The sequence below is a fragment of the Guillardia theta genome, assembly GCF_000315625.1.
Source record: "Guillardia theta CCMP2712 unplaced genomic scaffold GUITHscaffold_39, whole genome shotgun sequence".
Lineage (NCBI taxonomy): Eukaryota > Cryptophyceae > Pyrenomonadales > Geminigeraceae > Guillardia > Guillardia theta.
In genome coordinates this window covers 401,098-413,338 of record NW_005434635.1, presented here as the reverse complement: position 1 = coordinate 413,338, position 12,241 = coordinate 401,098, and the positions used below count along the sequence as shown (strand labels likewise).

At 54.7% G+C, this 12,241-nt stretch overlaps 3 protein-coding genes across 3 annotated transcripts; 1 reads left to right on the top strand and 2 right to left on the bottom strand.

The window, feature by feature from the left end:
* Positions 1 to 1,908: 1,908 nt before the first annotated feature.
* On the bottom strand, positions 1,909 to 2,856 carry GUITHDRAFT_139619 (hypothetical protein; the record flags this gene model as incomplete). Its single annotated transcript, XM_005831616.1, has 1 exon — positions 1,909 to 2,856. One exon carries the CDS (start codon positions 2,854 to 2,856, stop codon positions 1,909 to 1,911), a length of 948 nt encoding a protein of 315 aa, XP_005831673.1.
* Positions 2,857 to 4,013: 1,157 nt separating this feature from the next.
* On the top strand, positions 4,014 to 4,985 carry GUITHDRAFT_139618 (hypothetical protein; the record flags this gene model as incomplete). The annotated part of the gene is made up of 1 exon (XM_005831615.1): positions 4,014 to 4,985. One exon carries the CDS (start codon positions 4,014 to 4,016, stop codon positions 4,983 to 4,985), a length of 972 nt encoding a protein of 323 aa, XP_005831672.1.
* Positions 4,986 to 5,220: 235 nt separating this feature from the next.
* Positions 5,221 to 6,593, bottom strand: GUITHDRAFT_109471 (hypothetical protein; the record flags this gene model as incomplete). The annotated part of the gene is made up of 6 exons (XM_005831614.1): positions 5,221 to 5,304; positions 5,366 to 5,413; positions 5,597 to 5,664; positions 5,726 to 5,876; positions 5,983 to 6,123; positions 6,174 to 6,593. The coding sequence occupies 6 exons, from the start codon at positions 6,591 to 6,593 to the stop codon at positions 5,221 to 5,223; spliced, it is 912 nt and encodes a 303-aa protein (XP_005831671.1).
* Between the last annotated feature and the right edge of the window lie 5,648 nt (positions 6,594 to 12,241).

Genomic DNA, 12,241 nt, shown 5'->3' with positions numbered 1-12,241 from the left:
ACCTCGACCTGCTGGTGTAGGAGGAGGAGGATGAGGTGGTAGTCTGCGTGTGCGGCTGCTGATGGTGCCCCTCTGCCCCGGGGGGGATGAGTATCCCTTTCCCCCGAAAGAAAAAAAACCACCCCCTGATAATCCTCCTCAGAACAAGAGGAAGACGAGGACGAAGTAGGTCGTGGTGGAGGAGGAGGAGGAGGAGGAGGAGGAGGAGGAGGAAAAGGAGGCAAGAGGTACCCTTGATGGAGTGTTTCCTTGCCCACGAACTTCATGATCTTCGACTCGCTTCCCGAGGTCTTGATAAATTTCCTTGACGTCTGAACGGCGCTGGATGAGAAAGAACGTTGTGTACTCGTAGTGGATAGTGCAATGTTCGTGAGCAGGAGCAGGAGCAGGAGCAGGAGCAGGAGCAGGAGCAGGAGCAGGAGCAGGAGGAGGAGGATTGGAGCAATCGTCGAATTTTGCTGTCAGGCTGCTTGCTATCAAGAGAATGCTCCTCCCCCCTCCGACTTGTCGATCCCTTGCGACTGCCTGATCATCCTCCTGACTTGCTCGCTCCATCCCAGCAGGCTCCCATCTGCGATCCTCCGACCGCTCCCCTCACGCAAGGGCACATAGGAGAATCTTGACGGCTGCTGGCTCAAAGTGTTCTCAACTCCCACGAGGGTCTCAGATCCAATGGGAGGGAACGAGAACGTCAAATTCGAAGAGGGAGGCACCCTCGCGGAGCGGGACATACTCTCCTCCTCCTCCTCCTCCTCCTCCCTGTCCCCTCCTCTCCTCTCCCCATGGAAGCGTCTCATCAGGCTCATCCACTCCTCATTCTCCACGTCGTGATCCTGCCATGCTCGCGTGTAGATCCCTGGAGACAGTTGTCGGCATGGATCCTCGAGGGACGAGAGAACCGCATGCTCGGATCCCCTCCACGAAACTCTGGACGGTCTTGTCAGGCATGCCAGCTGTTGCATGGCGCGCAGTCCACGGGGAGTGCGGGTAGCGATGCTGTCAGCGAGGGAGAAACGGAGGAAGCAAGGGGAGGATGCGGAAGAGCAAGACCAGTATGAGCTCTCACTAGGCGTCTCCTTGCAGGAACCCGCGACGACGAGCGCCAGTGCAAGCAGGATCCTGTCTCTCGCTTTCATGGTGCGAGAAGTCAGGGAGGGAGGGAGAGAGGGGAGGGGAGGGAGGGAGGGGGGAGGGGGGAGGGGGGGAGGAAAGGGTGGGAGGGAGGGAGACAGGAGGGAGGGAGGCAGGGAGGGAGAGAGACAGGAGGGAGAGAGAGAGAGGGGGAGGGAGAGAGGGAGGAAGAGAGGAAGAGCGAGGAGGGAGGGAAGGAGGTTAGGCGGCGGTGGGGGCGGTGGAAATTTTTTCAGGACGGGGAGGCGGGGGATCGAAAAACGGGATTAGAAAAAAACCCGCTCGTTATGGCAGGGGAGGAACAGGAGGAGGGAGGGGAAGCGACAGGACGGGACGGGGCTGAGGGTGAGAACAGAAGCTGAATGGATGAAGGAGACAGGATCAACCTGAGACGACATGGAGGCGAGAAGAAATACAGCGATGATGGCAGAGACAAGCATGGTTACATGCTCAGTGAAGTGATTGCAGGGCATGTTTATGAGCAGTGTTGATGCAACCAGTCGGAGAGGGAAATTTGCTTCAAAAGGAGGATGAAATACGGGAGAGAGGGAAAGAGGAGGCAAATTCTACGTGAATGCAGCTGGGGCTGGTACATCAGTACATCCTTTCATTCATCGTCTGCCTCTGCTGCTGCCCTCTTCTCCTCTCTTCTTCTCTCCTCTCTCCCCCTCCTCCAAGGACGACGTCGTCGCTTGTCCCCATACCAGCCCGGAGCTCCGCAGCGCCTGAGTCCCGCCTTGCGGGAGCACGGGGAGGGGTCGACCAGGCAGGAGCAGCTCACTGAGGGACAGGCGCGGCGGTCAGCTGGCTGGTGCTGCTCGGCTGCCCGGCCGGGACGGACTTGAGGGAGACGAGGAGGCTCCAGGCTCCCTGCTCGCTCTGCATGAGAGACGCGCAGAGGCCGCCGAGGGGGTCGGCGGGCTCCATGCCGATGTCGTCGAGCATGTTCTCGAAGGTCTTGAGGGGACCAGCGTCACCTCGGAGCTTGGTACCGGGCCTGGCGAGGCGAATGATGGCGATGAGCTGGTGCTGCAGCTGGAGCATGTCGGGGGGCTGATGGGCATTGTAGTCGAGATCCCAGGCCATGGCGTTGATGAGGTACTGGCCGCTGGCTGGAGGGCGAAGGCTGAACTGGAAGCATTCGTTGTCTGCGGGGCCGGCGTGGAGGCAGAAGAGCTGGGAGGCAGGGCGGCGCATGACGGTGTCAAGGACGGCGAGGCAGAGCTGGCCCTTTGCGGAGGCAGCGTAAGCGCTTGTCCGGTTGCACGTGAGGAACCCTGTGGAGAACGAGGAGCGGTCGACGATCATGTCGGAGAACTCGAGGAGCACGCCGAGCTTGACCTGGACGAGCGACGGAAGAGGGGAGGGGGAGCGAGGGTCCGAGTCGAGGTAAGGGGAGGCGGAGGACGAGGACGGGGAGGGGTCGTGGGTGGAGAGGGACGCGACGGGCTTCTGCCATTGGGAGGGAAAGTCGGCAATGAAGACGTTGTCGATGTCGAGGGTGTCGGCGACGTCAGGGCTGGGGATCTCCTGGGGCCTGAGGAGCTTGAGGGCGCGGGCGGTGGTATGCTGCAAGTGCTCGAGCGCGTCTGAGGAGGTACGCTTGTGTCCAGGAGAGCCAGGGGTGGGAGGGGGAGGGGGAGGTGGAAGGAGGCCGGAGGGGTCGTCCTGGGGAATGGAAGGGTATTCCATGGGCTGGAAGAGCAGATGGGGCAGGAATGTCATTTCTGGAATGGCAAAGTTAGAGGGAGGAGGAGGAGGAGGAGGATGTTTGGAAGTATGGGATGACATGAGGGGAAGGGTAGAGGAAAGAAGGAGGGATGAGAGCTTGGTGCGAGTGGGAGGAGAATAAGCATGTTGTTTTGGTGATTGTGGAGGTTTTGTTTGAATTGCACATTCTTTGTCTTATGGTTTGGTCAGACTTGGTGCGCTCTCATTTGAGATATTCTTCCTCATGTATAATTATGATGTGTCTGTCTGTGTATTTCCGTGTTCTTGCTAGCATGTTTGGTTTTTTTGGCCTATGTTATCTCTCTTTTCTTTTTTGTTTTTGCTGTTCGCCGTCTTTGTCTGACATTGATTTCTTTTGTCTTATGCTTCTTCCTTCCTTCTTATTTTCACGCTCTTTTTTGCACATCACTTCTACCCTGCCTATTTTGGCATTGAAATACTTCATCGCTGAATTCTTTGTTAGCTGTTGTTTCTACTCTTGTTTCTCGTCTCTTTTCTTCTTTTTGACATCTTTCCTGTCTTTTGCTCTGCTCTCCTTCTCTTTTCTCCCCTCATTCGCTTGTTTTCGTACATTCTTTCGCTCTGTGTGCCATAGACTCCGTGTTGTTCCCGGTCTCGTACCCCATGTGTGGGTAGGGTGATGAACTTATCATTGTCCACCCCTACTTTGATAGATGAGTTGATGGAAGTGTACAGGGTGGGTAATAACCCCTACCCTCGTTCTTTCCAAACCCTACCCGTCTAGAGTAAAATCATCAACCAACACGGGGTACTGCACACCAATTTCAAGTACCCCTTCTTTTTCCAAATTTTCAGACGATTATTGGGGGTAGGGTGATCACAAACCAGTTTGCAGGATGAGCATACCACCCCTGCAACCCCCCTGGTTCACCCTACCCCGTGTTGTTCTACCACCCGATAGGAAAGTTCCACTCATGTACGGGTCATATCATCAACCCCAATTTTACCTATTAAACTACCCTCTCAATGGTACCCAGCTCAACCAACAAAACAAAAGTACCGGTACAAAAGAACCCCCTACCCCCAAAGAAAAGACAACCAGCCCCCCCGCCCTTCCCTTCTTTAGAGGAGGCTTGTTCCTCCCACTCGCACCAAGCTCCCATCCCCTTCTTTCCTCTACCCTTCCCCTCATGTCATCCCATACCTCCAAACATCCTTCTCCTCCTCCTCCTCCTCCTCCCTCTAACTTTGCCCTCCCCTCCCTCCCGCAGGACGACCCCTCCTGCCTCCTTCCGCCTCCCCCTCCCCCTCCCACCCCTGGCTCTCCTGGACACAAGCGTACCTCCTCAGACGCGCTCGAGCACTTGCAGCATACCACCGCCCGCGCCCTCAAGCTCCTCAGGCCCCAGGAGATCCCCAGCTCTGACGTCGCCGACACCCTCGACATCGACAACGCCTTCATTGCCGACCTTCCCTCCCAATGGCAGAAGCCCGTCGCGTCCCTCTCCACCCACGACCCCTCCCCGTCCTTGTCCTCCGCCTTCCCTGACCTCGACTCGGACCCTCGCTCCCCCTCCCCTCTTCCGTCGCTCGTCCAGGTCAAGCTCGGCGTCCTCCTCGAGTTCTCCGACATGATCGTCGACCGCTCCTCGTTCTCCACAGGGTTCCTCACGTGCAACCGGACAAGCGCTTACGCTGCCTCCGCCAAGGGCCAGCTCTGCCTCGCCGTCCTCGACACCGTCATGCGCCGCCCTGCCTCCCAGCTCTTCTGCCTCCACGCCGGCCCCGCAGACAACGAATGCTTCCAGTTCAGCCTTCGCCCTCCAGCCAGCGGCCAGTACCTCATCAACGCCATGGCCTGGGATCTCGACTACAATGCCCATCAGCCCCCCGACATGCTCCAGCTGCAGCGCCAGCTCATCGCCATCATTCGCCTCGCCAGGCCCGGTACCAAGCTCCGAGGTGACGCTGGTCCCCTCAAGACCTTCGAGAACATGCTCGACGACATCGGCATGGAGCCCGCCGACCCCCTCGGCGGCCTCTGCGCGTCTCTCATGCAGAGCGAGCAGGGAGCCTGGAGCCTCCTCGTCTCCCTCAAGTCCGTCCCGGCCGGGCAGCCGAGCAGCACCAGCCAGCTGACCGCCGCGCCTGTCCCTCAGTGAGCTGCTCCTGCCTGGTCGACCCCTCCCCGTGCTCCCGCAACGCAGGACACAAGGGCTGCGGAGCTCCGGGCTGGTATGGGGACAAGCGACCACGTCGTCCTTGGAGGAGGGAGAGAGAGGAGAGAAGAAGAGAGGAGGAGAGGGCAGCAGCAGAGGCAGACGATGAATGAAAGGATGTACTGATGTACCAGCCCCAGCTGCTTACACATGACCCCACACTTCAAACTTACGCTGCTCAGGTGTTTCCTTTGCAGTTGATTCGGAGATTCTGGACAGCTGACTGTAGAGACTGCAACGCAAGAGAATTCTTGAGCGCTTCCTGTTGGGAGTTCGTGAGTGAGGAGCAGCGAGGTGGAGAAGGAGCTGTGGGTTGTGCTTACCCCTCGTTCTGACGCGATACCTAGCTTCGGGTCTAGAGGAATCCTTCCCTTTGTTCACAGTGTGAATGGGATACAAGAGCATGGCGGGAAATAAAGGAGGAGGATGAGGAGGAGGAGAGGTTGTTTGAAGGGGATCGGGTTGAGAGCATGGGAGGTGTTGGGCAGAGTGAACTGGTGGATGAATAGCATGCAGCGTGTTTGCAGGTGGCAGGAAAAGTGCACGTGCATTACCAGGAAGGGAATACCATGCTTCTTGGCCATCGCCTCCGCTCCCCGGAGGACCGCGCTGGGTCCTTGGACTGAAAAGAGCAAGCTGGAGTGAGGCACAGGTGAAGTCAGTGACATGAATTCGTTCACGACCTGAGTCAGCTTCGCTCGGAACGAAGATCTCTGAGGAGTTTCCGCAGTGAGGGCAGACAAAACCGGCCATGTTCTCTATGACCCCAAGGATTTTGACTCCTGCTTTCCTGCAGAAGTTGATCTCCTTCCTGACGTCCAACAGTGCGACCTCCTGGTCAATGAGAAGATGTGAGGAAGAGGAGGAACGGGTACAGCAGAAGCACATGCTCTCTTAGCGTAAAAGAGAGCAAGAGAACTCGGTCAGGCAAAGAAACAACCTGTGGGGTAGTGACGATGACGGCTCCGACGTTTGACGTTTGGTTGAGGCACTGGGCGATTGTGATGTGTTCATCTGATGTGCCCGGAGGAGCATCGATGACGAGGTAGTCAAGCTTCTCCCAGTTCACATCCTTGAGGAACTGAACTTGACAATGAGAAAAGGGGAGGCAAGAGCGAGTGTCAACTTCACCTGTTTGATCAGACCAATCTTCCTTACCCCCCTCCATACGACCGCGTCATCTCGTGAGGGGAGCATGAAGCCGATAGACATCACGCACAAGTTCTCATCCACCCAAACAGGCTGCCACCCTGACCCTGACTGATGCACGTCCATGTCCTCAACGCCGAGCATTCTAGGCGCACTAGGCCCACAGACATCGATGTCAAGCAAACCAGTCACGTTGCCTCCTCCGCTCAACGCCATCGCAACTTGAGATGCGACTGTCGATTTTCCCACTCCTCCCTTCCCGCTCAGCACGAGGATTTTGTGTTTCACGAGCGACATTCTCGCTTTGATCTCTTCTATGGCTGGATCAGGGGCAGACGACTGGCCAGAGGCGCATGCTGCTTGGTTGGGACATCCCACGCATGTCGACGACTTGCCTGCCATTTCTGATGTCGTGCCTGGGCAACCTTCCGGCGCATCTTCAGGGACATCGTTACTTTCCTCCTCCTCCTCTTCCTCCTCGTAGCTTTCTGCGTGCAAGGCAGACAGTCACTGAACGTTCAGTTGTTCTCGAGAAAAAACAAGCGACAGGCATGAGATATCAAACCTCCTGCCCCTTGTTCGTGTGCCTCGTGTGACGATCCTCCTCTGAGTCGAATGAATCCAAGTTTGTGATGTGCTGCTGCAGGGTCAGCATATCTACACAAAGATTTTCCTAAAAAAGCAAGGGCTTACATACCAACAAGGTTCAAAGCTCCTTTCGGCAACAGAGAGTCTTTCAGCACGAGGGACGAGTCAAGAAGTCCCAAGCTGAAGAACAAGATGCATGCGGCTAGCAGGATTGATCTCCTCGCTGCTGCCGAACTCATCTGAATTCTAGACATGTTAGCTTAGACCAAGTTTGCGCTCCACTACTCTCAGTCACATGCGAATAGATCATTTGGTCATTGCCAAAAAGAATTGGGATATTCGACAGCATCAAGAACATCAAGCCCAATCTATAACGTTGCTGTGATATCTTATCAGGCTACATTTCTATCGTCTCAATAAAAATCCCCTCATTTGCGAACAAGGAATTTCCTAGATTGGGTCCGAGCCAGTGCATTGAGGGATTCATGGCGCGGGCTTGAATAAGTTTCCTAGGCCTGTGATGTATCCTTTTGAACAATCCTCTCCTCGCTAACCCTCCTCCTCTCCTCCTCTCCTCCTCTCCTCCTCTCCTCCTGACTATCCTGGTCCTCGTCATACGTTCACCCGACATGACGGACCTTTAAAATGGTTTCTTTTTTGCATTGTAAGATCTGTTCCAATAGTACTAATTATATTGTTTTTAAAGGATTACCTGGCTGATAAATATAAATATTTTTAAGGTTTAGGTTTGGTCCGATTCTAGAAATGCTGCTCATTGATTTCAAATTTCAAGAAACTCGGACGGGTACAGAGTTGAAACGGATGGTAGACCCCACCCCGAGCACCTGAAGACATGACCCCACCCAGAAATTCCCCAGTACATGATCTATCAAGTACCCCTCTCATTCACTACCTACCCCCATTATCCACGAGCTTCACCTCGCCCCCCCTGCAGACTGCAGGCATGGCGGCGGCGCGGGTCCCCCTGGCCATCGCGCCATGCAGGGAGAGGAGTGTAGATAGGAATGACGCGCATGGCGCTCTAACAGATACTGCCTGTGGATGAAAGCCTCGAAGGCATGTTACAGGGTGCATACTTGCGTTGTAGCATCGAGTGTTGTCTTTGGCCGGTTTGATCAAGTTCGGACCAGCTGATAGTAGATGTTGCTCAGTGGCAGCAAAGCGTAACGCGCAAGCCGAACATGCCAGGGCACAACGATTCCTCGTAATCATAGACTATCGGGTGCTGGCATGTTGCTCTAGCAGATAGGGTCAGGAACGGATAGACTTACACTGTACTTGCAGCCTAGTCGCAAACTCAGATTCGTCACGCATCACAATTTCATATTTCTATTTCAAGATGAAGATTGTTGATTGTGACCTATCACCATAAATTACCGATAAGTGCTTTCATCTCCCTTCGCTGACCTTTTTGTGCACCAGGAGTATATCGTTCTAGAGATTTCACCCGCGTTTGCAAGTCAGTGCCTCGCGGTCCAAAGAGGTCTTCCTTTCCAGCATGGGTGTCCCCGGACTCTATCGCTGGTTGTGTGCTCGTTACCCCAAGTCTGTCGTTGATGCGCAGGAGAAGCTTCCGCAATACATCGGAGGTGTACGTGTGGATCCTGATACCAGCTTGCCCAATCCGAACGGTGTTGAGTATGACAACTTGTATCTGGATATGAACGGGATTATTCACCCTGCATGCCATCCTGAAGATCTTCCTGCACCAGTCACTGAAGAGGAGATGTACCTTGCCATCTACAAGTACATCGACCGTGTCTTCAACATCATCAGGCCACGAAAAATGCTCTACATGGCCATTGATGGAGTTGCGCCAAGGGCCAAGATGAATCAGCAGCGATCACGTAGGTACAGATCTGCCAAGGACATTGAAGACAAGAAGGCTGAGGAAGAGAGGCTGAGGAGTGAATGGTCTGTCAACGGGAAGAAACTTCCCCCAAAGAAGGCCCCGACCTGGGATCACAACGTCATCACCCCCGGTACTGCCTTCATGCATCGGCTCTCGAAATTCCTGAGATACTACATTCACAATCGTATCACCAACGACCCGGGATGGAAGAACGTGAAAGTAGTTCTTTCCGATGCAAGCGTCCCTGGCGAAGGAGAGCACAAGGTGATGGAGTTCATCAGGTTGCAGAGGCAGCAGAAAGGCTATGATCCCAACACTCGCCATGCTATCCATGGAAAAGATGCTGATCTCATCATGCTTGCGCTAGCTACCCACGAGCCCCACTTCTCGATTTTGCGTGAATTGGATTTGAATCCCCACAACCGAGGAATGACGAGTGAGCAGCTGAAGCAGAAGCATGAGGAAGACCAAGCCATGATTCGACTTGGCGAGGCAGACGAACGAGGGCCTGCTATAAGCTGCCCTCCTTTCAAATTTATTCAGATGCACATTGTGCGCGAGTATCTAGACAAAGATTTCAGAGACGTTCCATTTTGCTTCCCCTACGATCTCGAACAAGTTATTGACGACTTTGTGCTGTTCTGCTTTTTCGCTGGCAACGATTTTCTTCCGCATCTTCCGTCTCTGGACATTCATGAAGGAGCTATCGGCGAAATGATTCGAATCTACAAGGAAGCCGTGTCTTCGGGTACTATCACCGGATACTTGTCAAGCCGTGGAAATTGTAATCTCGAACGTTGTGGGATCATATTGCAAGAACTTGGAAAACTTGAAGACGAAATCTTCCGACGTAGGAAGCAGAAAGAAGAGGGCATCGCAGCCAGCAAGGCCAGGCGGGAGAGAGAGCAGCGTGAGAGAGATGCAGTTTCCAGGAGAAACACTGAAGCCGTCCGTGAGACCTTCAGGTCGGACCCTGGTGGTCCCAGAGCACAGGAGGCAAACAAGTCAGCCGCCAAAGCTCTCCGGGATGAGATGCTCGGCCATACAAACAAGAAGATGAAGACTGCTTCTGGAGATGCTGCCACCGATACCGACAACAAAGAGAATGGCGACGACACGAGCATGGAGGAGTTCAATGCTGCTTTGAAGGCCTCAATGGAGAAGAAAAACATGGTGGACGAAGAAGATAAGGTCAAGTTGCATGAGTCTGGCTGGAAAGAGAGATACTACCAGAGCAAGTTCGGGATCAACATCAACAAAGACCCTTCCTTTCCTCGCAAAGTCGTCAAGAGCTTCATGGAGGGCATCTGCTGGACTCTGCTATACTACTATCGCGGGTGTCCATCATGGATCTGGTATTATCCCTACCACTATGCGCCGTTCGCCTCGGACTTTGTTGGCCTAGCTGACTTGGAGATCGTCTTTCCGGAGAACACTCAGCCTTTCTTGCCTTTCGAACAGCTCATGGCTTGCCTGCCCCCCTTGAGCAAGCATGCGTTGCCTGAGCAATACCAAGACCTCATGGTCAACCCCAAGTCACCCATCATTGACTTCTATCCGAAACAGTTTCGAGTGGATATGAACGGCAAGAAGATGGCATGGCTGGGCGTTGCTCTCCTGCCCTTCATTGACGAGGAGAGGCTGCTAAAAGTTGTGAAGCCGCTGGAGCAGACTCTGAATGAGGATGAAAGGGCACAGAACTCCAGAGGCTGCGACCTGCTCTTTGTTGGCGCTGAGCAAAATCATGCCCAGCTCGCTGACATCATGTCAAGCATCAATGGTGAATTTAAGCTCGAAGTGAGCAGCCGGACGGAAACTGCTAATGGCGACTACATCAACGATAACTTGTTTGGAACCATCGCTCGTTGGCCGCACGCGTGGAAGCTGGATGACAAGATCGAAGGCATGTCCAAACGATTGGATGGAATCGTATGCAACAAGTGTGTGTGCTGTCGGTACAAGACTCCGCCTTTCGTCGAGCATATTCCGAAGCTTTTGAAGGGAGTCATTCTTCCAGATCCTGAGCTCACGGACCAGGACCTCATCGTTGAGGGGCGAAGCATCCTTGACGGGCCGCGTGGAAGAGGAGGAGGAGGAGGAGGAGGAGGCAAGTACTATGGTTACGACGGTGGCGCCAATCAGTATCGCTCAAGCAGTCAGCACGTCAGGCAGAACCCCGGTGGCAATTATGTGGGTCAGACCCCCGTTGGCAGGATGCTCGCTATGGGCTTGTGTGGACCTGGCAATCAGCATGGAGGCCCTCCAAATAACTTCCGCCAGCAGGGTGGGCCCATGTATCAAGGAGGACAAGGCTACCACCCAAACCAGCAGCACGGAGGATACAACCGCGGCGGCGGGGGTTACGCTCCTCCCCCCCAAGGTAACCCTTACTCGATGCCGCCCGCAGCGCCATACGGCGAACCAGGGCAGGGGATGAGACTGCTCGACCAGTTCGGTGGAGGTCCTCCGGGTCCTCCGCGTGCTGACCGCCCTGGAGGGAGAGGAGTAAGTCTGCTGGAAATGTTTGGCAACGACAACAGAGCGCCAGGCGGTTATCCACCTTATGGAGGAAGGGACGGAGGGCAGCAGTACGGAGGGCATCCAGACCAGTCGAGGGGAGGGCAGGGATCTAACAACCCTTACGCTCCTCTCAGCAATCAGTGGCGACGCTAATTTTCCTTGAGTAGCTCAGCTGAAGCTTGCGTGATGAGATCGTTGAATTGAATCCGTTGATTGGAAATAATCTTGAGTTCGCTTAAAGATTTCTAGCACTCTCATCTTATTCTGTCAAACAGTGAAGACTACCACTGAGCTGTTTCACTCCAGCCTTTGAGTCCGAAGTTTCCCGGCGAATTGCGCCCGAAGCCTCGGACCAAACTTTGAACTGGTGCTAGAGTCACGGCTTCCGAATGCCATGATCATCCGGGGGGGACCCAAATATTACCGTACGGTACAATTAACTTGCCAGGTGATCCTAGAAGTTCCGAGCCGGCGGCACCCCCCACCCCGTCGGGCCGGGCGCCCGGCGGAAAGTACTAGCGGCGCCCACCGCCTCAGTCCGGGCCAGTCGGAGGGCACTTTGGGCCCGGCGCGGGGCGGCCCGCCCGGACTCAGGCCATGCCGCAGTGCCGTGTACGGTAGTACCGCGTCGGACTCAGTTGCCTTTTAAAAAAAAGGATTTGATTGGTTGTCAAATCTATTTTTGTGCAGAGCGATGGCGGGGTGGGGGGGGGGGAGGAGACTCGAGAAATTTGTGGTTGAAGATGAGAGAAATGGAGGAACCAGCGGAGCAACATAGAGTAACTCAGAGCAGAGCATGAAAGATGGTAAGAGGGGCCAGCAAAGGCACCACCAGGTTACTAAGTTACCAAGAGCAAGCACATGCAAAGAGGAGTAGCAGAGGGCAGAGCGCAGGGAGACACTCATTCACTAGCCTGACTGTCAGGTTGAAGGAGTGAACAAAAATAGTAAGGAGGTGGCGCTGCATGACGAGAAGATTTTGTCTGCAGATGTTTGCCTTGATCCGCAAGTTGTCGAGATTATACTCATGGGAGGATCAAGACGCTGATGACGCGAAGGTGCATGACCT